Consider the following 23,753-nt stretch of genomic DNA (forward strand, 5'->3'; position numbering starts at 1 on the left):
TCAACTGACGTACTCAGTAGGGACTCCTCCATCCCCCACCCCCCTCCCCCCAACATTGTTGCTAGGTTTTTTTGAGATTAAAGGAGAGACTTATTTGCTTAGTCCCCACATACTTTCAAGCTGCTTAGTTACCACATCTTGTGCACAACATGCACTCCAGGCAAACAAACTTTTAAGAGCACGGTAGATTGAAGCAGCAAGCAGGCTCAGCAGACTGAGCCCCCTGAGTCCATGTGCTATATGAAGCAAACCTAAACACTGCTGGTGGAGTTAATTTTAGGCTTTCTGACCTTGGCAATGTACCATCAACTGGGGAAAAGCAGCTCTGAATAGGTTCAAAAGGAGCCTTCCTCCTTCTCCCCATACAGCTGACTGGAAAAGTGGCTACATGGTTTAAGTTTAATGGGAAAAACAATTAATTAATTATAAACCAGGGTAAATTTGACAGATCAAGAAATTCAACATTTATTGAGCAAGTCGAAGGCCCATGTAAGAAATCTTCTAGGATGTTTGTCCTATGACTAAGATCTTCAACATTATACTCAAAGTAGCATTTTCAGAAAAGTTCTAAAAGACTGGTTTCTCACAAACAAAAATAAATTTCTATATCACAGTGTTTTTATTTTTATTTTTGGCTGCTTTGGGTCTTTGTTGCTGCACGCGGGCTTTCTCCAGTCTTTGTTGAGGTGCAAGTGCTTCTCATTGTGGTGGCTTCTCCTGTTGCGGAGCATAGGCTCTAGGCACGCGGGCTTCAGTAGTTGTGGCATGTGGGCTCAGCAGTTGTGACTCGCGGGCTCTAGAGCTCAGACTCAGTAGTTGTGGTGCACAGGCTTAGTTGCTCCGAGACATGTGGGATCTTTGCGGACCAGGACTCGAACCCGTGTCCCCTGCGTTGGCAGGCGGATTCTTAACCACTGCGCCACCAGGGAAGTCCATATCATGGTGCTTTAAGACACCAAAATGGTTTGGCAATGATGAGTGGGGAGATAGAAGTTTTATTAAATTATGCTGTTTATATATATATATATATATCTCAATAATTTAAGTGCAAGGAGTAAATACATACTATTTACTTCTGAATGCATAGGATCCAATTCTCTGACCACCAAAATAGGTGAGGTTCCTGTAATACACTCACATACAACATGGACCTTTCCTTCCTGACACACAATTTCTAATTTTGCTTTTCTTTGTTTGCCTGTATTTCTCAATGATCCATAGGATTCGTAATGGCAGTGACTACATCCTTGCTTTTTTGCTCACAGAGGCCCATAATAGACAATAAATACTTGTTGAGTTGATAAATGAATGATTTGCACCTCATCATTCCCTTAAATCTAGCATCCTATTGCACAAAATTCACCTTCAAAGGAATGAACATCTTGAAAGTGAGGGTACTGTTTTCAGTTTGGGATCAATGGAAGATCCTTCTTCCACTGTAACACATTATAATGTGTTTTGATGCTCTATGTTTTTTGGTGATAAATGAACGCATTGAGAGACACCAACCTTTACAAACAACCTTTAATACTTCCATTCTTTTCTATTACATTAAAATAATATGTCCTTGAAATAAAGATGCAGACGTAGAGAATGGACTTGAGGACACGGGGAGGGGGAAGGGTAAGTGGGGACAAAGTGAGAGAGTAGCATTGACATATATACACAACTAAATGTAAAACAGATAGCTAGTGGGAAGCAGCTGCATCGCATGGGGAGATCAGCTCGGTGCTTTGTGACCACCTAGACGGGTGGGATAGGGAGGGTGGGAGGGAGACGCAAGAGGGAGGGAATATGGGGATATATATATACACATATATATATGTATATATATATATGTATATATGTATATGTATATATATATACATATAGCTGATTCACTTTGTTATACAGCAGAAACTAACACAACATTGTAAAGCAATTATACTCCAATACCGATGTTAAAAAAAAATAATATGTCCTTGAGAAGCATTTATAACCATTAATTGGTTTGTCTTTAATGAAGACATAGAATTAAAATCTAAAGTCCATTGATAAGGATCAGGTTGAATTGTTAGCTATGTTAAATGGGATCGTGTAGCATGCCAAAATTCCTTTAGAATATATTCATTCTAATTTAGGTCATCCTGGGAGGCGGGGGAAAGAAATGGACTTTACTGAATTCAGATTGTACTTACGAGCTATGTGATCTTGAGCAAGTTACATACAAAACCTCTCAGCAGTAGTTTCCTTATCTATAAAAGAGGGAATAACACCTAATATCAACCTCATGGGCAAGTGTGAGAAATAAATAAAACAGAGATAAAATATACAAAAAGCTTAGCAGAGTGATTGGCCCATCGGGAATAATCAAAAAATGGTAGTTATAAAAGCAAAAATAATATGTAATAAACTAATTAGATGGAATAATTACCACATCAATCTAGATATTATGTAACCCAAATACTCCTGCACAACGGAATGCATTTTATCAGGTTACTAAAGATTTGTTGCCCGGTATACTTTATCTCATGTTTGTTGTTCAGGTATCTATTCTTTCAGAGTCAGATCACATTACTGAATCAGAAGAGAACAGCTACTCAAGAAATACTGAGGCTCAGATTTAGCTACAGGGTTTGAATTCTGCATTTCTTCTCTCTGGCATTAGGAATATTTGCTTTTAGTTTTACAGGTAAAAGAACATTTATATATATATATGTAGAAAAAGCTAGCTAATGTGAAGGCAAGGAAAGAACTCCTTAGTCCGAAAACTCATCTTCTATACTAAACATTTAAAACCCCATTAATAGTAACACTTTTTCTAGGCCTTTTCAAAATGAGACCTGCTATTTGTTTGTTTTCTTTTTATTATGGAAAATTTCAAAACTAAACAGAAGTAGTCAGCACAGTATAATGATCCTCATGTACTCATCACCTGGTTTTGACAATTACTAACTCACTTCATCTATACTCCTACTTCCCTTCCCCCTCACACACTATTCTGAAGCAAATCCCAGGCATATTATTTCATCTGCAATTATTTCAGTACATATTTCTAAAAAATAAGGACTCAAAAAACACAGCCACAACATCATCACTACAAATAATAATTAGTCCTTAGTAACATCAAATATCCAATGTTTAAATTTTTTGATTGTCTATAAATGACATAAACATATGCTATTGTTCTTTTTCAGACTGCTTATTTGAATCGAGATGCAAATGACTGTACACGTTACAGCTGGATGATATGTCTCTTATCTTTCAACCTCTATGTCTCTCCTTCAGCTCTATTTATTTCTTGCAATTCATTTGTTGAAGAAATTAGGTCCTGCATATTTTCCCCACTGTTTGGATTTGCTGCTTGCATCCCTGTTGAGTCATTTAACATGTTCTTTACCATATTCTTCTGTGCCCTACATTTCCTGTAATTTGATAAATCTGATATAGAGGCTTGATCAGATTCAGGTTCTATTTTGTTGGCAAGACTTCTTCACAGGTGACGATATAGTCTTCCATCAGGACACACATAAAGTGTGGTTGTCTCTCTTGTGATACTAGCAGCCATTGGTGATCAATGTCTAGATCCATTAATCCATTAGGGGGTTGCAAAAATAGTGATATTCTAATAATAATTCAATCATTCCTATTTCTTTCATTTTTATTTTTTTTTGGCTGTGTTGGGTCTTCGTTGCTGTGAACAGGCTTTCTCTAGTTGCCGTGAGCGGGGGCTACGTGAGCGGGGGCTACTCTTTGTTGCGGTGCGTGGGCTTCTCATTGCAGTGGCTTTTGCTGTGGAGCATAGGCTCTAGGCGCGCGGGCTTCAGTAATTGCAGCACGCAAGCTCAGTAGTTGCGGCTCACGGGCTCTAGAGTGCAGGCTCAGTAGCTGTGGCGCAGGGGCTTAGCTGCTCCGCGGCATGTGGGATCTTCCCAGACCAGGGATCGAACCTGTGTCCCCTGCATTGGCTGGTGGATTCTTAACCACTGCGTCACCGGAGAAGTCCCTCTATTTCATTATTTTTAACTGAAATACTTCTATAAGGAGAAATTTCCCCTGATCTACTACTTGGAAATTTGGCTTTACCTGCTGTTGTTTTCTTGGAGAAGGGTAACATATTAATTAACACATTGGCAGTGACTAACTTATCCTATAAAAAGATGCGATGAATCATTTTCTTTATGATTGTAGAAACCCTCACCTTGAAGGAAAAGGAGAATATAACTGCAACTGAAGGAGAGGAAGTAAATGGTGATCAAAAACCTGAGATATCTGGGAAGAGAAGAAAGAAACACAGACGCTTAAAGGTAACACTTTGCTAAGTCTGTTCTTATCTGGCATATAAATTCCTATTTGGAAGCCCACCTTAAGGCTTTGAATACTATCAATATTTACTTACTGAGGTGTCCTGCATTCTTATCTCCTGTTCAGATCTCTCCCCAGACTTTGCACAGCTGTCAACTCTACCTGAAAAAAAAAAAAAAAAACTCTACCTGACATGGCAACTTTGATGTCTAAAAGACATTTCAGAGTTAACATATCTAACATGGAACTTTTAGTTTCACCTCAAAATTGTGACTCAGATCTTCCCTATTTTACTAAACGGCAGCACCATCCACCAGTTACTAAAGCCAAAATGACAGGAGTAGTCTTTGACTCCTTCTTTTCTCCAATCCCTATAATCAATGAATCACCAAGTGCTGTTCATTTTGAGATTATTAACTTCTTCTTTCTATTATTAATGACACCACCCTAAACCAAGTCACAGCTGTTGAGAAACAATTGTGCTATTACAATAAGTCTTCTGGCATCCCTGCTGACATGTTGGCCTCCTCCGGAACATTCTCCACAAGAAGGGAGAGTGATCTTTCTAAAATGTTAATCAAGGATCATGAGCTGATAATTGTTGAAGCTGTGTGATGGATTCATTATACTAATTTCTTCCCCTCTTTATGTGTTTGAAATTTTCCAAATTAAAAAAATAAAATGTTATTCTGATTATTTATCTTAACTTCTTACTATTTTACTTCTCGGCTGACTCCTCTATGTTCTTAAAATAAAACCAGATGGCTGTGAGCCCCAGCCAGCCCTCAGTCTACATGTCCAGCTTTATCTGATGCCACTCTTCTTGCTCAGGCTGCCCAGGCCATAACCTGTCAGTTCTGAGAACCCTTTAAGCTCTTTCTTATCTTAGAGCATTTGTACTTTTTATCCCCTCTACCAGAAAATGATCATTCCCTAGCTCTTTGCAAGGCTGGCTCCTTCTTCTTCCTTCAGGTCTCTGCAAAACTTCACCTCTTTAGAGAGGCCTTTCTTAACCACTCAATCTAAATTAGATCTTCCTTCACCACTACTCTCTGTCACATTATTCAATTTATTTTATACCTTACCACAATTTATAATTATCTTGTTTGTTTATATTTATATAAATATACTTACTTGTTTATTATGATAAGAAATTAACTTGAATGAATATTTAAAGGTATGTGAAGGCATATACCCACTCACATTCTGTTCTATTCTATTCATGTTATAATTCCACTTCTTTGAGAAACTGGTGGATAGAATATAAATTTTTTTTTTTTTTTTTGCGGTACGTGGGCCTCTCACTGTTGTGGCCTTTCCCGTTGCGGAGCACAGGCTCCGGACGCCCAGGCTCAGCGGCCATGGCTCACGGGCCCAGCCGCTCCACGGTATGTAGGATCTTCCCGGACCGGGGCACGAACCCACGTCCCCTGCATCGGCAGGTGGACTCTCAACCACTGCGCCACCAGGGAAGCCCCATAGAGTATAAATTTTAATAATCTTGCTTCATAAACAAAGTAAGATTTTGATTAGGAGAGTAACTTCTTGAAATTGAAATTTTAGGAAGAGAGTGATATGAAATTTGGATTGGTGAAGAAGAACATGGAATTAGAAATCTCTATTTGAATATAGTCTCTCTCTGATTCTAAACTGCCCAATATTTTTAAGTGCTGAATAATTTTAAGTGACAGTCATTGTTTGATTTAAATGTCTAACCTCTGAAATTATATTTTGTATTATTAACATGACACCTCTCTCATTTTTATGACCAATACATTTATGTTTTATCAGCTGTTAATTTCAGGCAATTCTCCTACTGGTATGATAAAGAACTCAGTAGTTTTGCAGATTCTGTCCTCTCCCAATCATTGCCCTGACTCAAGAGTCATAGGATTCATTTAAATTTAGTTAGACCAAAAGCAAGGCTACATAAGCCAGCCTACCAAACCAGGGAGCAGATGGAAATTGTCTGCCAGTAATCTAAAGGATGTCCCTGGCATGACAGAATTTTAGAACTGGAAGATATCTTAGAGATCATGTAATAATCCAAAGCGCTCATTTTAAAGGGGGTGAAACTGTTGTTCTAACAGGTTTACAGACTTACTCTTCCCAAAATAAAAGATAATATCCTAATCTGGTCATTCAAGTCATTGTCAGAAGACCCTTACGGAATTGTATATTAAATCTTTATCATATCAAAATCTGGAACACAGGGCTTTTATGTCATAAGTCCATGATTTTCAGTATAGTAAGATAACGCCTCCTTCTCCCTTCTTTCCAGCACCTTTGGAGGCTTAAGTCTTTTCAAATTATTCCAGTGACCTCTGCTGTTCCTGAGATAGTATCAACACTTCAATATGTTCTTGTTTTAAAAAATGGTTTGATTTACTAACATGCCAAACTAATAGTACATAAACTCAACAGAACACATTTCATATTGGCACCTCCTTCAAGTCTATTAGCCCAAGGTGGGTTACTAGCTGCACAGAATTTAAATTTTGTTAAGATTCTTTGAAAAAGTTACTTGCAGATTTGACGGGCGTTGTGAGTAAAGAAGATGGACATCTCTTCGTAAAATAAATCGGTACCCAAATCGATAATGCTGTGGTGGGCTGGTGGCAACGCTGATTAAGCATTTATGGGGCTCAAGTCCATTATAGCCACTGAGCACTCTGATGCACAAAACATTTTAGAAGCTAGAAAGAATTCAGTACCCCCTTGTAGAAGGACTTGCATTTCACATAGTTAAGGGGCCCAGGGAAAGGCTTTATAATCTATTTGCTCCATATAACTTGGATATGTCACCACAGCAGTTTTCCCAGCTGCTGCTGACAGCCTCACTTGCCTGTTCAGACAGTGATGGACCCTAACCATCTCCTTGTTTAGGGTTTTAAAACATGCCCATAAGACGACAGGGGCCTTGAAAGCCCATTTAGATCCTTTCCTCTCTTCTGGCGGAACCACACCCAAACCATTCCAACCGGATGAAACTCACTCCTGGTTTTACATACGTAGCAGAGAGACTCCATAACATTTCATCTGGGCACTCACAGTGGGCAGAACTCTGGTGGCAATTCCATCCCTCACTGCAGGACTCTGTCATCCCAGAGTTGCAGCCAATTTCCTTCCTGGCCGCTGAAACCCAGCTAAGCAGCTCGGAGGACTTTGCCACGACCCCCAACCGGGTGGACTGGCCTCGACTAAACGGGTGGCCCCAGCACACATACGGGGCGTGGCCCGGGGCTGCAAAGGTGTCCAGAAAGTAGAGGACCCGGGGTCGCAACGGGAGGGGCAGGGTGGGCGCGCGCCGCTCTCGCGAGAGCTCACGGGGTAGGGGCAGCGAGGGGATGGAGAAGAAGTGCCGGGGGAGCACCGCTGCGGTCGCGGTTCTTGTTCTCTGTGGAGGAGGCGAGTGGCCCTTTCTCCGCCCCTTTTTGCTTCTCCTCCCACTGAGTGATTCAAGCCTTGCGCTTCCCACTTCCGCACCCTCTGCCAGCCATTGGAACTAGCAAAGCCGAACAAGTTGCGGCCGCCGAGCAGCCGGCGTTCCCCGCCTCCTCATCCTCTCCTCCTTCTCCTTCTTCTCCTTGCCTGGCCGCCGACGTCGCCGCCACCCCGAGGCCTCGCGACCGCCGAGCCCGCAGCCCACGCCACGGCCGACATGAGCTTCTTGTTGTGAGTAGCCAGGCCCAGCGCGCACCGGCTTTGTTCAGGAGACCTGGGCCGCGGGTCCCCCACCCTTCTCCCAGCTTTGCCCCTAGCTGCTTGACCCGGGCGTTCCCACCCACCAGGTCTCGGGGAACCTGCCCCGAATGCTCGCGTTGCCTGACCGCCGCCGCCTTCCCGGCCCGCTTCGAGCAGGCGGGGAATCCTCCGGCCCCCAAGGAGGCTCTCTTTCTCCCCGGACCCCAAGTCCCGACACACCCCGATGCCCGCAGCCGCATTTCTCCATCACCCCAACCTTTCCTCTCGCTGTTCTCTTGCGTTTGTTTGTTTGCGCGCTCTATATAGATACCTCCCACTCTTCCGCAAGACCCGTATCCGACGCGTGCCCGGTCGTCTGCCTCCGTCTCCCCTGTTCATTGCTTTTATTTCTGGATCCCAAGCACAGAAGATAGAGCTTCTACTTTCTTCTGTCACCCTAGGATCCTTTTCATCCCCCACTTAGGTTTTAGGAGTGGGAAGTTGGGGTGACAAGTCTTGTGGATTTAACACAACGCGGCTGCTTGCGCGTCAGGATCCTCTGGTGACAACCTGGGGTCTTGGGGACTGGAGCGCCTTGCTTTCCCGAGGCGCCCCTCCTCCCAGCGTGCTCCCCTGAAGAGTATGGGCTCTATCTTTTTAGACAACCACCATATAGGGTCTGGGTAGTGTGCCCTGGGTTGATTAGGGAGTTGTTTTGCAAATCATTTGTAAATGCCAACTCAACGTCACATTTAGTGCTCGTCATTATTTCCCTTATCGTTTATTGCAGACGAGTTGAGGGGGATGGGCAGAAAGATGGGGTGGCCGGATGGGAGTATGGTGGCAGCAGACAAGCCTCAGGTCCTCCGAAAACAGGACCTTACACCCTGGGAAATTACTCTTTTGAAGGCTTCGCTGTGATTCACCTCTGTTTAATCTGTGGTTAGAAAGCTAATAAAAACTCGGAGATTGAAACCCACCCCATATGCTCCTTTACCGTTGTGGAGAAAATTAGCATTTAAAGATTTTCTTCTTTCCCCACCTCCCATAATTTTTCGTCATCACATTGGCACCTGAATCCTGAGAATTTAATTAACCCTTATTTTCACAAGCTTATATCTAGAATGTTAATCCTTTTTAGGGTGTTTAAGCAAAACTGAGCCATCACAGAGGCTAACCGGCAGGTGGACTTGCTAATATTTCTAATATGCACAGGGGTTGCCTGGCTTGTGTCAACCTGCCTAACACATTTGAGTTTATGAAACCTCTTTCTTAGGCTCATCCTAGAAGTTGATTCTGAGTTTGTCAGATAGGTAGTACTAGATGAGAGGACTGAGTGATTTCATAAACGTCTTTGCTTCCTATTTTAGTTTGAATCAAGATAGCCAAGCATCTCCACTTGAAACTTCTCATCTTGAGTATTTTTTGCATTGCTGTTTTTTGATTTTTTCAAGAATTTAAAAGCTGTCTTTGAAATAGCAATGTAGATATGTCCTTGACTGCTTCTGATGGGCCTGTGTCTCTTGGAACTCATAGCTAAAATTGTTTGAAGCAGGGAAGAACCATATTTGGCTGAAACTAGGGGATAGAGAAGGTTTGGGTGGTATTTTCTGAAGATAAATACAATAGTATCCTGCTTTTCCATGGCTCAGTAATAATTACAGAAATGTAATGGATAAGTTCATTATCCTGAAGCGTATTAGCTGCATAAGAAGAATCTTGCCATAACTAATGTAGATAGCACATTAGAGGGTTTGTATTATTTGGAACACAATTTTTCAGTCAGGTCACACGTAGCAGTTAATAAATTCTCAAGATATTTTGCCCGTGTGCTGCTTGACAGTCCAAAAAAGTTAATCTAATATTTTTGGTTTTGATTTTTGTCCACTGATAGTTTAAAATCTGAAGTGAACACCTCGTAAGTAGAAATAATTATTACCAGAAGTGAAAGAACAAAGTTTTGGTTATCTATTATTTGGTATAATTTCCTGAATCTTATTTCTGTACCAACAGATAAGCAGAGAAAATAAGAGTTGCAGTTTAGGAGTTAAATACAAATATTTCTCTCCAGTTCTTGGAAGCTTATTTGTAAAGCGGCTATAAGTGGATGAAACTGCAAAAATAAGGGCAATGTGAGATAGGGTTATGAAGTTGATGACTCATAACTCTTGAGGGCTTTAAGATAGAAGAAAAGAATTATTGATTTAAAAAACATCATTCAGGGCTTCCCTGGTGGCGCAGTGGTTGAGAGTCCGCCTGCGGATGCAGGGGACACAGGTTCGTGCCCTGGTCCGGGAAGATCCCACATGCCGTGGAGCAGCTGGGCCCGTGAGCCATGGCCGCTGAGCCTGCGTGTCCAGAGCCTGTGCTCCGCAACGGGAGAGGCCACAACAGTGAGAGCCCCGTGTACTGCAAAAAACAAAACAAAACAAAAACAAAATAAAAAACATCATTCATTGTGCAGGCACTGGTGTAGGCACTGGTTCAGAATAAATTTGCACTGCTTTGATTCTAACTGGGACAAACCTTTGGTTGTGCTGCATATTGGCCTGTGTGTGTCTTCAGATTAAGCTAAACTCCCAGATAGTGCATACAAAAACTTCACAGGAACCTAATTTAACTTTATAGACTCAAATCTTTAAACACATCCATAGTACCTTCTGTGTGCTAGGCATTGTGCAAGATGTGAGACTCTAGAAATGGTAGACAGTGTATAAACAGTCATCTGTAATAGACGCAATACAAGCATAGGGGTCCAAAGAATACAGAGTGTTCTATTTGAGCAGGGGGAAGATTTCATGGAAGAAGTGATGGATAGTTAATGGAAGGTATAACAAGAGTTCTCTAAAAGGGTAAGGGGAAATGGGAGATTTCAGTTAGAGGAAACATCATGGGGGCATGAAATTGCCTGTGAATTCTCCATTTTCAGGTTTGTTCAAGAGGCTGTAGAATTTGGGAGCTAGATGGGGTCTATCAGTAACACAGCTTACTCCTCTCTTTTTTGCTAAAGTGGCAAAATCACCAACCTCACGTTACTGGCCTAATTATTGGCCTGGGTAGAATTGGAACACAGGTCTCTTGACTTAGGGTTTTTCCTCTCCTGACATTTTATGCATATAAAATTGAGGGAGATTTAGGATCAGAGTGAGTTCTTAACAGTCATTCAAAAAATATATAGAGTGTTCTCTATGTTTCTAGCATTTTTAGATTGCAAGTCTCTTCTGACATGGAATTCCACAGAAACATTTGACTAGGAAAAAACCAAGGTGTAATTTCCTAATGTAAGACTGCTTGGTTGGAACAGAGTTAGAACAAATATAGTTAACTTTAAAACAGAAGTTTGTAGGAAGGTGGTTTAGGAATGAGAATGAATATAAACCAGGTCTGTTTCTGTATAGGAAGAAACAAAGAGGTTGGGAAAGGAAGGAAATATTTATTGAACATTATGCTAGACAGCTGCCATTTGTGTTTTCAGAAGAATAGCAATTTGGGAAAGGGGACACAGGGTTTTAGCTGTGTTTATATGTGTGTCTCTCTGTCTCCTTCTTCTACTTCTCTCTTCTCTCTTACCTCCTTCTTTCCTCCAAACACCTCCCCCCACCCCGCCCCCCATACCAGCATCTTTGTTTTCAGGCAGATGATTCAACTGATTTTAGTGCTTCAATATCCTCACCTGTAAAATAAATTAATAATAAAAATAGCCTGCTAAGTGCTTACCATGTGCCAGACACCAAATGCTTTAGATAAGTAACTCAATTTAATAACTAGCAGGAACCCCATTTTTACAGATGAAGAAACTGGCAAAGAGATGTTAAATAATTTGTTCAAATTATGTAGCTAGTCAGTGGGGTCGCTGGGATTTGAATCCTGGCAGTCTAGATCCAGAGAACCTACCTCATATTACCTTATATCTAATTGATAAAATTATATAAAAAGGTGGTATTCATATAGGCCTTGTTTTTAAGAGAAGTCTTTCATGACCAGGTATTAATATCTCATACTGTGAGGACTGCTTTCTAAGGGTCATCAGGAATATAATGGTGGAAGAGAAAATAGAAACCTTTAAATTTAAATAATACTTTAAGATTATTTTTGACTTTTATTTTTAGTGTAAGAATAATACTAGTTGATTCACTTTGTTATACAACGGCAACTAACAACAATGTAAAGCAATTATACTCCAATAAAGATGTTTAAAAAAAAAGAAAGAATAATACACATGTTGGAGTAATCACAAAATACTTTTAAGAAAAGGAAGAAAATAAAAATCTCTCATAATCACACCTTCAGAGATAACTATTGTATTTTGTGATATCACTTCCTAATCTTTTCTGTCACGTTTTTGTTTGTACATATGTAAAAATACACAAATGGATCCCTACTGTCCATAGACCAGGTTTTTCACTTGTGAATTTTTTATGTCAGTATACTTCTACAGCATCACTTTGAGTGGCTGTTGACCAAGTATTATCTTTGCAGTTTTGTTATCTGACCAACCAATTTAATAAGTTATGCTTTTTCGGGGGTGGGGGGGAGGGAGTTGAAGTAAGTATGGTCATCTTTTCAGAATTATAGTTTTGGGAATTGCAAATATCAATACTTGGCTGTCCTTAGTTTACTCTTACCATCTGATACAGGATTGCTTTTGTTTTACATTACAGAGTGCAAAATAATTACTATGTGATTACTTTTACCATTAACGACTTTTTTTCCTTGATGTACTTGAAGAGTTTTTGTATCTTTGGAGTTTCTGATATATGAAAGCACATGTAGTACTTGTCTTCAAATGCATATTTGACTAGGAGGTATTGAAGCAGAATACTTGTGTTACTTCTTGAAAAATACAAGAAAAATGGTACCTATTAGGAATGTTAAGTCTATAGAGACGTTTTAAACTCTCCTTTCTTCCAACATTCCATTTTTTAAAAGATTGAGATATAATTGATGTATAACATTAGTTTCAGGGGCATAACTTCCATTTTTGTTTTGTATCAATTAACTAACTTAAGGCCATCTTTTATAGCATGCTTAATTAAAGTGTAGCTGTGAAACCTGTTCATTTGCAGAAGTGATTTTTAAGTTTTATTTTGAAACATTTTCAAATTTTTAGAAAAGCTGCAAAGAATAGCACAAAGAACTCCCATATATTCCTTATCCAGAGAACCCATTTAGTTTCATCAGTTGCTCCAATAATGTCATCCTCAGCAAAAGGATCCAGTCAGGAATCATGTCTCATACCCAGTTTTGTGTGTGCTGCCTTCTTCAAACTGAAACATTACCTTAGGTTTTCCTTGACTTTCAGGATTTTTATATCTTTGAGGACTACAGGCCAATCATTTTGTAGAATATCTCTCAGTTTGAGTTTGTCTGGTGTTTCCTTGTGGTGAGACCTGGTTGTGCATTTGAGGCACAAGTATCACAGGTGTGATACATGTTTTTCTTACAGCATCTTATCAGGTGCACATAATGTATGTTTGTCCATTGTTGGAGGTGATTCCTTTGATTAAAGTGTCTATAAAGATTCTCCAGCATAAAGTTATTACATATTTTCTTTTTGTGATTGATGTTTTGTCGGGCGCTATTTTGAGATTATGTAACTATCTGCTTCCATTTTCAACTACTAGTTTGAGTGTTCATTGATATTTCTTCTCTATATTACTACTGTGATGCTTGCCAATATTCTAATTCTGTCATTGCTTTTACATTTATTATTTGACATTTTTACTGTAAGGGATGACTTATTCTTCCCATTTATTTATTTTTTTAGTATGTATGAACTCATGGGTTCCTATTTTATTTAATGAGTTATAATCTGTAATCATTATTTATTTTGGTGCTCAAATTGTCTCAGTTTTAGCTAGTTGGAGTCCTGTTCAGACTGGCTTCTGTGTCCCTTTGATTTGTTCCTGTCTTTCTCTGAGTACTCCGTTACTTTCCGGCACAATCAGATATTCCAGGTTTATCGTTTTTTTTTAAATTTATTTATTTAATTAACTTATTTTTGGCTGCATTGGGTCTTTGTTGCTGTGTGTGGGCTTTTTCTAGTTAAAGTGAGCAGGGGCTACTCTTCGTTGCGGTGCACAGGCTTCTCATGTGGTAGCTTCTCTTGTTGTGGAGCACGGGCTCTAGGCGCGTGGGCTTCAGTAGTTGTGGCACACAGGCTCAATGGTTGTGGATCACAGGCTCAGTAGTTGTGCCTCGCGGGCTCTAGAGTACTGGCTCAGTAGTTGTGGTGCAGGGGCTTAGTTGCTCCACAGCATGTGAGATCTTCCCAGACCAGGGCTCGAACCCGTGTTCCCTGCATTGGCAGGCAGATTCTTAACCACTGTGTCACCAGGGAAGTCCCCCAGGTTTATCTTATACTTTCTCTGCCTCAGTCCTGGAACTGGCCATTTCTCTAAGGGCCTTGGTTCTGGCCAGTGATGAATAGTATTTGGAAACCAGAATTTAGGTGATAGGTGTGCTTATTACTACATATGTTTTGCTGCTCCCAGGCCCTCTCATTGGACAATGCTAGAAAATACATACCCATACAAATTTACATCCAAATATTTTATTCTTTATCTATCCATATATACCCAATGAGTTCACACTAATTCCTGCAATTCTGAGCACAGGGTTCATCCTAGTCTTATCCCTTTATGTGGTTTTCACTTTCTCCTTCGTCAGTGAGAAACCTTGCTCCCATTATCCTCAATATACTTATTTGTTCAGACCTCTGTAAATATAGCTATTCTTCTAACTCTGCCTGGCCACCTTCCATGTGGCTTGGCCTTCAGTTGTCATCCAGCCACCATTACTCCTTTCCTGAGCATGTGTGGACCCCTCCTTCGGCCATATTAAGGATGAAAGTAGTCTGAGACTCCACTATGTGTGGTATGAGTGTGATAGTAATCTAATTTTTTCCCCCATGAATCCTGTGTTTAGGACCAATATCTCAGAGATGTTGGGAGGATTAGATATCCTGAACGTAAAAGGCCTAGCTCAATGTGCAGCAGTGATATCTAGTTCACTGTCAATATCTCAACAGTGTGATGGTTGCTTGTAGCTGTTATTATTTTTTATAAACATAGTCATCGTTTCTGATTACTAAATCATAGCCAATTTCTGTAGGTTTATTATCATATGTATTGGTGCTACTTTGATTTTCTGAAGTTAGAACTTAAAAGCAGAAGCTTGAAGGTAAACAAACATTATTTGGATAATAGTCTAAGTACCTCATAGTCAAGCAGCCTTATTAATATTTGTAATGGAAAGACTGAATCTTATTTTATTGCTACTATTGTTTTATTTTTTTCCCTAAGTTCTCTTGTTGTTATCAAATTGAAATTTGATGAGAATAGTTCAGTAGTTATAGTATTGGGTGTTAATTTTTGTGTGTTTCTTTGTAGAAATAGCTAATGGTTTAACTTAAATAATTTCTTAGTATTCAGTATAAACATAGAATAAAGTGGAAACAGTAGGGGTAAAAGTCTTTTATGGCAACTTTTCTGGTATCTCGATGCCCAGATCATGTTCCACACAGATGGGCAGCAGCATGACCTTCTCTTTAGAGAATCTGTTTGTTTGCTGGTGCCCTGTAGCATTAGATTTAACTAATGAAATAGCTCTTTGTTTAAAAACTCCCTGTTGGTTATAGGTTGTACTCACGTATGCCTGGTTCCGTTCTCCCTAACCCTTCCCCACACCCTGCCAAATGTTCAACTGGTTCTCTTATTTTCAACTCTTAGAAATTGTACTTTTGAGTCAGTGAATAACACCGATTTGTCAAAACTGAAGACTCAACCGGAACACAGCATTGTTTTGAGGACTGATGCTTGTGTTTCCTCTCTATTGTTAAGGACTCCCAAAGGGGTCTTATTTGTCAGAACGTTCAAGCTTTTAATCAGTCCTTTGTTAACCTTGTCAATTTTTAATTTGGGAAATGGCAAGTTATCAAGAACTGAAATAAAAAAAAAATTTTTTCAGATTGTAGTTAGAGCCAAACTATACCAAAAAGTACAATTCTAAGTGGCTAGACATTTGGGAACCAAAATGTTCCTCAATTGAGCTGTATTAATTTTAGCTTTTGCCAATCTTGAGAAAGAAAAATGGAGCTGGAGGAATCAGGCTCCCTGACTTCAGACTATACTACAAAGCTACAGTAATCAATACAGTATGGTACTGGCACAAAAACAGACATATAGATCAGTGGAACAGGGTAGAAAGCCCAGGGATAAACCCATGGACATATGGTCACCTTATCTTTTTTTTTTTTTTTTTTTTTGCGATACGCAGGCCTCTCACTGTTGTGGCCTCTCCCGTTGCGGAGCATAGGCTCCGGAAGGGCAGGCTCAGCGGCCATGGCTCACGGGCCCAGCCGCTCCGTGGCATGTGGGATCTTCCCGGACTGGGGCACGAACCCGCGTCCCCTGCATTGGCAGGCAGACTCTCAACCACTGTGCCACCAGGGAAGCCCTGGTCACCTTATCTTTGATAAAGGAGGTAAGGATATACAATGGAGAAAAGACAGCCTCTTCAGTAAGTGGTTCTGGGAACACTTGACAGCTGCATGTAAAAGAATTAAATTAGAACCCTTCCTAACACCATGCACAAAAATAAACTCAAAATGGATTAAAGACCTAAATGTAAGGCCAGACACTATAAAACGCTTAGAGGAAAACATAGGCAGAACACTCTGTGACACAAATCACAGCAAGATCCTTTTTGACCCACCTGCTAGAGAAATGGAAATAAAAACAAAAATAAGCAAATGGGACCATATGAAACTTAAAAGCTTTTGCACAGCAAAGGAAACCATAAACAAGACCAAAAGACAACCCTCAGAATGGGAGAAAATATTTGCAAATGAAGCAACTGACAAAGGATTAATCTCCAAAATTTACGAGCAGTTCATGCAGCTCAATAACAAGAAAACAAACAACCCAATCCAAAAATGGGCAGAAGACCTAAATAGACATTCCTCCGAAGAAGATATGCAGATTGCCAACAAACACATGAAAGATGCTCAACATCACTAATCATTAGAGAAATGCAAATCAAAACTACAAGGAGTTATCACCTCACACCAGTCAGAATGGCCATCATCAAAAATCTACAAACAATAAATGCTGGAGAGGGTGTGGAGAAAAGGGAACCCTCTTGCACTGTTGGTGGGAATGTAAATTGATACAGCCATTATGGAGAACAGTATGGAGGTTCCTTAAAAAACTGAAATTAGAACTACCATACAACCCAGCAATCCCACTCCTGGGCATATACCTTGAGAAAACCATAATTCAAAAAGAGTCATGTACCACAATGTTCATTGCAGCACTGTTTACAATAGCCAGGGCATGGAAGCAACCCAAGTGTCCATCAACAGGTGAATGGATAAAGAAGATGTGGCACATGTATACAATGGAATATTACTCAGCCATAAAAAGGAACGAAATTGAGTTATTTGTAGTGAGGTGGATGGACCTAGAGTCTGTCATACAGAGTGAAGTAAGTCAGAAAGAGAAAAACAAATACCACATGCTGACACATATGTATGGGATCTAAAAAAAAAAATAGTACTGATGAACCTAGGGGCAGGACAGGAATAAAGACGCAGATGTAGAGAATGGACTTGAGGACACAGGGAGGGGGAAGGGTAAGCTGGGACGAAGTGAGAGAGTGGCATGGACATACATACACTACCAAATGTAAAATAGATAGCTAGTGGGGAGCAGCTGCATAGCACAGGGAGATCAGTTCGGTGCTTTGTGACCACCAGAGGGATGGGATAGGGAGAGTGGGAGGGAGACCCAAGAGGGAGGGGATATGGGGATATATGTATACGTATAGCTGATTCACTTTGTTATACAGCAGAAACTAACAACATTGTAAAGCAATTATATTCCAATAAAGATGTTATAAATAAATAAATAAAAACGGGGAAAAATTTTAGCTTTTGCTCAAATGGTAGCATGTTTATAAGCTGTTGGGAATGTATTGTCACGTGATAACTGTAGGTTCTAGAGATATCTTTACCTTTTTTTTTTTTGTCATTCCGTATTAAGAAAGTATCACTGTCATTTTATTTAGCACCGTTGGGACTAAAGGCTACTCTTGACCCTCTGGTGACAGAAGGCCACCCCCAGGACTGAAGAGATCATAACTATGCATAACTATAACTCTCTTTTTAAAAAAATTTAAAATATGTTTATTTCTGGATTCTTTTTTTTTTTTAAATATTTATTTATTTATTTGGTTGTGCTGGGTCTCAGATACAGCAGGCAGGTTCCTTAGTTGCAGCACACGGGCTTCTTAGTTGTGGCACGCGAACTCTTAGTTGCGACATGCATGTGGAATCTAGTTCCCCGACTAGGGATCGAACCCAGGCCCCCTGAATTGAGAGCACGGAGTCCTATCCACTGTGCCACCAGGGAAGTCCCTCTGGATTCTTTTTGACCACACTGCATGGCTTGTGGGATCTCAGTTCCCCGACCAGGCATTGAACCCTGGCCATGGCAGTAAAAGCATAGAATCCTAACCACTAGGTCATGAGGGAACTCCCATAACTATAACCCTTGAGAAGTCTACTTTAGACACTTAAAGTGAGGAGCTTTGGCGTCACTTAGGAGCATGTTAGAAATGCAAGATTTCAGACTCCAATCCTTGAAATAGAATGCATTTTAATAAGATCCCTTACTTTAAAGAGCACCTTCAAGTTTTAGAAGCTTTAGACAATAGTAAGTCGATGGATGCCTGTGCATTGAGTTAAGTAATTCAAAGTAAGGTAAAGGAGAAAAAAAAATCCTTGGGATTCAGTATAATACTACCTCTGTCTTTGAGAGACTCTGTGAGGCCCTGACAAAGATTCTTTGCCTGACCAAACTTTGGTCAGGTCTTGAACTTTCTAATAGGTCCATGTGTGCACTTCCTTGTAAAGTCTAGTTTTAGCAAGAACCCTGCTAGTCAGGTTAACCACAATCCCCTACCACCATCAACATCTGATCAGCTTCCTCCTCCGCCACCATCCCTCAGGTGATGTATGGATCACCCCTGCCTGTCTTCAGCAAGAATCCTGTTAGGTCAGGGGCTTCCCTGGTGGCGCAGTGGTTAAGAATCTGCCTGCCAATGCAGGGGACACGGGTTTGAGCCCTGGTCCTGGAAGATCCCACATGCTGCGGAGCAACTAAGCCTGTGCACCGCAACTGCTGAGCCTGTGCTCTAGAGCCCGCAAGCCACAACTACTGAGCCCACGTGCCACAACTACTGAAGCCTGTGCGCCTAGAGCCTGTGCTCGGCAACAAGAGAAGCCACCGCAATGAGAAGCCCACGCACCGCAACGAAGAGTAGCCCGCGCTCGCCGCAACTAGAGAAAGCCCGCGCACAGAATGACGACCCAACACAGCCAAAGATAAATAAATAAATAAATTTATTAAAAAAAAAAGAATCCTGTTAGCTCAGTTTAACCAGAAACACAACACCCCCCGCCCCGTCCCCTTTTCCCCCTGATATTTCCTCTTAGTAATTTTTCTATCCACTCACCCCGCACCCTGCTTCTTCGTTATACATTCCCTCTTGCCCATGCTGTATTTGGAGTTGAACTCCGTCTCTCTCCCATACTGTAAAATCCCATTGCAGTAGTCCCTATACCTAGCTCATTGTTCCTGAATAAAATCTGCCTTACCATCTTTAACAAATGTCAGTGAATTTTTTAAAAAATTTTCTTTAACAGCCCTCAAGGTTAGGTTCTCTGGTTGTCTTTGCACACTTGTAATTATTTATAATTATTGTTAAAGGTCTTTTCCCCCTTCCTGGACTGTAAGTTTCATAAGGTTTGTTCACTGTTTTATTTCCCAGCATGTTAGTACCTTGCTTGGCAAATATGTCCTCAATATTTAAATATTTTTGATAGACTAAAGGTTGTCATGGAAAGGACAGTGGCCTGTGAGTGAGGACACCTGGGTTTCAGAGTCTTTGGTCTGTCACTAGCCATGTGACCTTGGGCACGTCACGTAATTTCTTCTGTTTCCTCTGTTTACTGGGAGGAAAGGAATGCCTATTCCGTTGGGTAACTGCGAGAATTAAATGAGAGAATGTATATGGAGGTTTTCAACAACCAGAGGGTCCTGTGCAAACACTGTTAGTATCCTTGCTCATGAAATTCCCAAGCCCAGTATGTAAACTGTTTCTGAATTCAAATGTTGTTTAGCTGTGTTAACAAATGCATGGTATTGCTGCATAATATAATAAATATTTATTGGAGTCTCCTGTGTATAAGCAAAGTGTTATTAGGTGCTGGTGGTAGGAGGAGAAAGGTAGGGATTCAGAAATAAATAAGATGTGGTCTCTGTCCTCAAGAATCTTAAAATTGGAGACCAGCATATTACATGGATGTACTCTTCAATAAAATTGTTGTAAACTCATTAGTTTTAAGTCCACTGGCTAATGAAGGTTAAAGATGATTGACATTCCAGTGAGAATACAAACTTCTTTGTGTAGGTGTGAAATAGTTGCATTCGGTATTTATAAAAGTTACGTGTCTGGTATATTCATGTATTCAAAACAGCAGAAATTTTGCAAATATGTGCTTCTGTATTTTTAGGCAGAGGCCTAAAATATGAATTTGGATGAATTTGGGGGCCTGCCCTGCTTAATTTTGCACTGTTGCCACTATTTCCACTCCAGCATCTTGTTTTTTGATAGGGAAAGCAGGCAGCTGGAATCCTTTGGCCCACTTTCTTCCTGCAATTTACTTGGGCTTCTCAGGTAGGGATTAGAATGGGCTGGAAGTGATTGGCCGAGTCCCAAGGCATAGAGAGCCCGCATGATAATGGTGTTTGCTAACACTCCAGCCTCATCTGCTCCTTCCTTCCATGTATTCCCTGCACTGAGCTTAGCCATTTTATTTGCATTTCTTTCAACATGCATTTTTCCCACTTCTGCCTGCTTTTTTAAGTGCTGATCCTGTTGTTCTGGCTGGAGCCCTTCTCCATCCCACCTCCATTTCTTTAGTTCAGGAGCCAACTCTTTTTCCCTGACCTCTGTCCCCTTCCCAATTTGTTCAGTACCATTTCAGTGACCTCTGTAGTCCTTATTATAGCTCGTATCAAAAAGATATTGTACTTGTCAGTTTTCAGGCCTTTCTTCCTCATCAGAGTATGTGACCTCTTTGAAGATGCAGCAGTTTCAAAAATTATTTTTAAATCTCTGCCATCTAGCATAGTGCCTGTTATATATTACATACTTGGTAATAAAATTTTTTTTATATGGTATCACATGTGGAATCTAAAAAATGATACAAATGAATTATTTACAAAACAGAAATAGACTCAACAGACTTAGAAAACAAACTTATGCTTACCAAAGGGGATGGGGCGGGGAGGTGCGGGGTGAGATAAATTAGAAGTAAAAAAATTTTTTTTTAACAAGTCAGTGACATTTTCAAGTATTTACATGGTGGTAGGTGGAGGAGATATGAGTGATTCCCTTCATTCTGCTCTAATTTTTCCCTTCTAAAGACTTTTGGGGAGCTAGAAATAGGTGGCTGTTGAGCACAGAAAGATTTGGAACACCTATTTATTGGATCTTTATTTTACAATTTTGTAGAGACCTTGTTGTTTTACCCTTTTTTCAAGAATCGATATATGCCAGGCACATTCCCTACCTGCCACTGTAAATTGTGTTCCAGTAGCAGTGAACGTGAGTGCTCATATCCCTGCATCTCCACCAGCATCGGGAATAATAGCTAGGAATAATAATTGTGAGAGCTTCTTGGGCTTCAAATATATATATATAAATATATATGTATATGTGTAAATATATATAAATATATACATATATATGTAAATATGTCTGTACATATAACCAAGTAAACAGGTTAATAGTAAAGATTCTTCCAAAGAATTTCTGTCCTCTTTTCCTTCCTTCTTTTTTTTTTTTTTTTGTAAATTTTTTGGCCACGCCACGCAGCATGTAGGATCTTAGTTCCCAAACCAGGGATCAAACCCACATCCCCTGCATTGGAAGCACGGAGTCTTAACCACTGGACCGCCAGGGAAGTCCCTCTTCCTTTCTTTTTTAATTGAAGTATAGTTGATTTACAGTGTTGTGTTAGTTTCTGATATACAGCAAAGTGATTCAGTTATACATATATTTTTCTTTTTCATATTCTTTTCCATTATGGTTTATTACAGGTTACTGAATATAGTTCCCTGTGCTATACAGTAGGACCTTGTTGTTTATCTGTTTTATATATAGTAGTTTGTGTCTGCTAATCCCAAACCCTTAGTTTATCACTCCTCCACCCGCTTCCTCCTTTGGTAAGCATAAGTTTGTTTTCTATGTTTGTGAGTCTGTTTATGTTTTGTAAGTAAGTTCATTTGTGTCATATTTTAGATTCAACATACAAGTGATATCATATTGTATTTGTCTTTCTCTTTCTGACTGACTTCACTTAGTATGATAATCTCTGGGTCCAGGCATGTTGCTACAAATGGCATTATTTCATTCTTTTCTATGGCTGAGTAGTATTCCATTTTGTGTGTGTGTGTGTGTGTGTGTGTGTGTGTATATACACACACACACACACACACACACCCCATATTTTCTTTGTCCATTCATCTGTTGATGGACATTTAGGTTGTTTCCATGTCTTGGCTATTGTAAATAGTGCTGCAGTGAACATTAGGGTACATGTATCTTTTCGAATTATAGTTTTCTCCAAATATATGCCCAGGAGTGGGATTGCTGGATCATATGGCAAGTCTATTTTTAGTTTTTTGAGGAACCTCTGTACTCTTTTCCATAGAAGCTGTACCAATTTACATTCTTACCAACTGTGTAGGAGGGTTCTCTTTTCTCCACACCCTCTCCACCATTTGCTATTTGTAGACTTTTTAATGTGGGCCATTCTGACCTGTGTGAGGTGGTATCTCATTGTAGTTTTGGTTTGCATTTCTCTAATAATTAGCGATGTTGGGCATCTTTTCATGTGTGTATTGGCCATCTGTATATCTTCTTTGGAGACATGTCTATTTGAGTCTTCTGCCCATTTTTGATTGGGTTGTTTGATTTTTTGTTGTTGAGTTGTATGTTCCCTTTATTTCTAATTGCATAGTTAGGGTGTTTGCTTTTATTGTCATCATCCTTTTTTCTCTTTTAATTTAAAAGGGGAAAATTATATCTTTTATGTTAAAATTGAGAATGTAATTTTTTAATAAGTGAAATTTAAAAATTAATAGTCATGAAAAGTAACTGTAGAATATAATTTTAAAATTCTTTAATAACTTGCTAGGAAAATATTACTTTTCTTCAAGATAGGCACAGATTATCTGTAGAGGTGGATTTTACAAAATGAGGTATTTAACTCCAATCGGATTTTTTGTTTCTAAGTTATCTTTCTGATATTTTAATGTGGATAGGAAACTGATAATTTAATGCAAATGATAAACATGTTTGGGAGGCAGATGACGTACCTGGAGCTGTAAAAATGACCTATAGATTCTGGAGGTAGATGTAAAACTGCTTTTCACGGGTTACTCTCAACACATTTATTGTCTTTCTCATGGAGTTTGATAGAGAGCTTCACCAGGGGTTTTCTTTCTGGATTATTTCAAAGTGGAGAATCTTTTTCCCCAAACTTTGAGTGAATAGTAGTGTCTAATTGCTTATGAATCTGAAGAATATGCCTTTATGATATGCTTGTTGTTTTTGAGCACTTACAGGTCAAACTATAATAAGCATGGGTAAGTTATGTGTTATAAAAACTCAGAACACTATTACTTTATCAGTAAATACTTTGCATACTTGTG

General features: G+C 39.9%; 1 protein-coding gene and 1 long non-coding RNA gene across 5 annotated transcripts in view; one reads left to right on the plus strand and one right to left on the minus strand.

The window, feature by feature from the left end:
- Window positions 1-446: 446 nt before the first annotated feature.
- On the minus strand, window positions 447-8,605 carry LOC109549568 (uncharacterized). 2 transcript variants are annotated; one of them, XR_012332026.1, is made up of 5 exons: window positions 8,300-8,605; window positions 4,379-4,446; window positions 4,181-4,251; window positions 2,178-2,234; window positions 447-945 (listed from the first exon to the last, which is right to left on the minus strand). It is a non-coding gene; the product is annotated as an uncharacterized lncRNA (long non-coding RNA). The 2 variants fall into 2 exon arrangements; XR_012332027.1 differs by lacking the exon at window positions 4,181-4,251.
- The window catches only part of MOB1B (MOB kinase activator 1B), a 60,064-nt gene continuing 44,059 nt past the window's right edge, over window positions 7,749-23,753 (plus strand). For 2 of the 3 annotated variants that reach the window (XR_002175884.3, XM_073805321.1), the window contains exon 1: window positions 7,759-7,959. Coding sequence is in view for 2 of the 3 variants with exons in the window: in XM_073805321.1 (XP_073661422.1) it covers window positions 7,946-7,959 (14 nt within the window). In the remaining variant the exon portion in view is untranslated. Of the gene's footprint in view, window positions 7,960-23,753 lie in introns of all 3 variants that reach the window. The other variant, XM_019932682.3, reaches the window with a different exon arrangement.

This window comes from Tursiops truncatus, chromosome 5 (assembly GCF_011762595.2).
Source record: "Tursiops truncatus isolate mTurTru1 chromosome 5, mTurTru1.mat.Y, whole genome shotgun sequence".
Lineage (NCBI taxonomy): Eukaryota > Metazoa > Chordata > Mammalia > Artiodactyla > Delphinidae > Tursiops > Tursiops truncatus.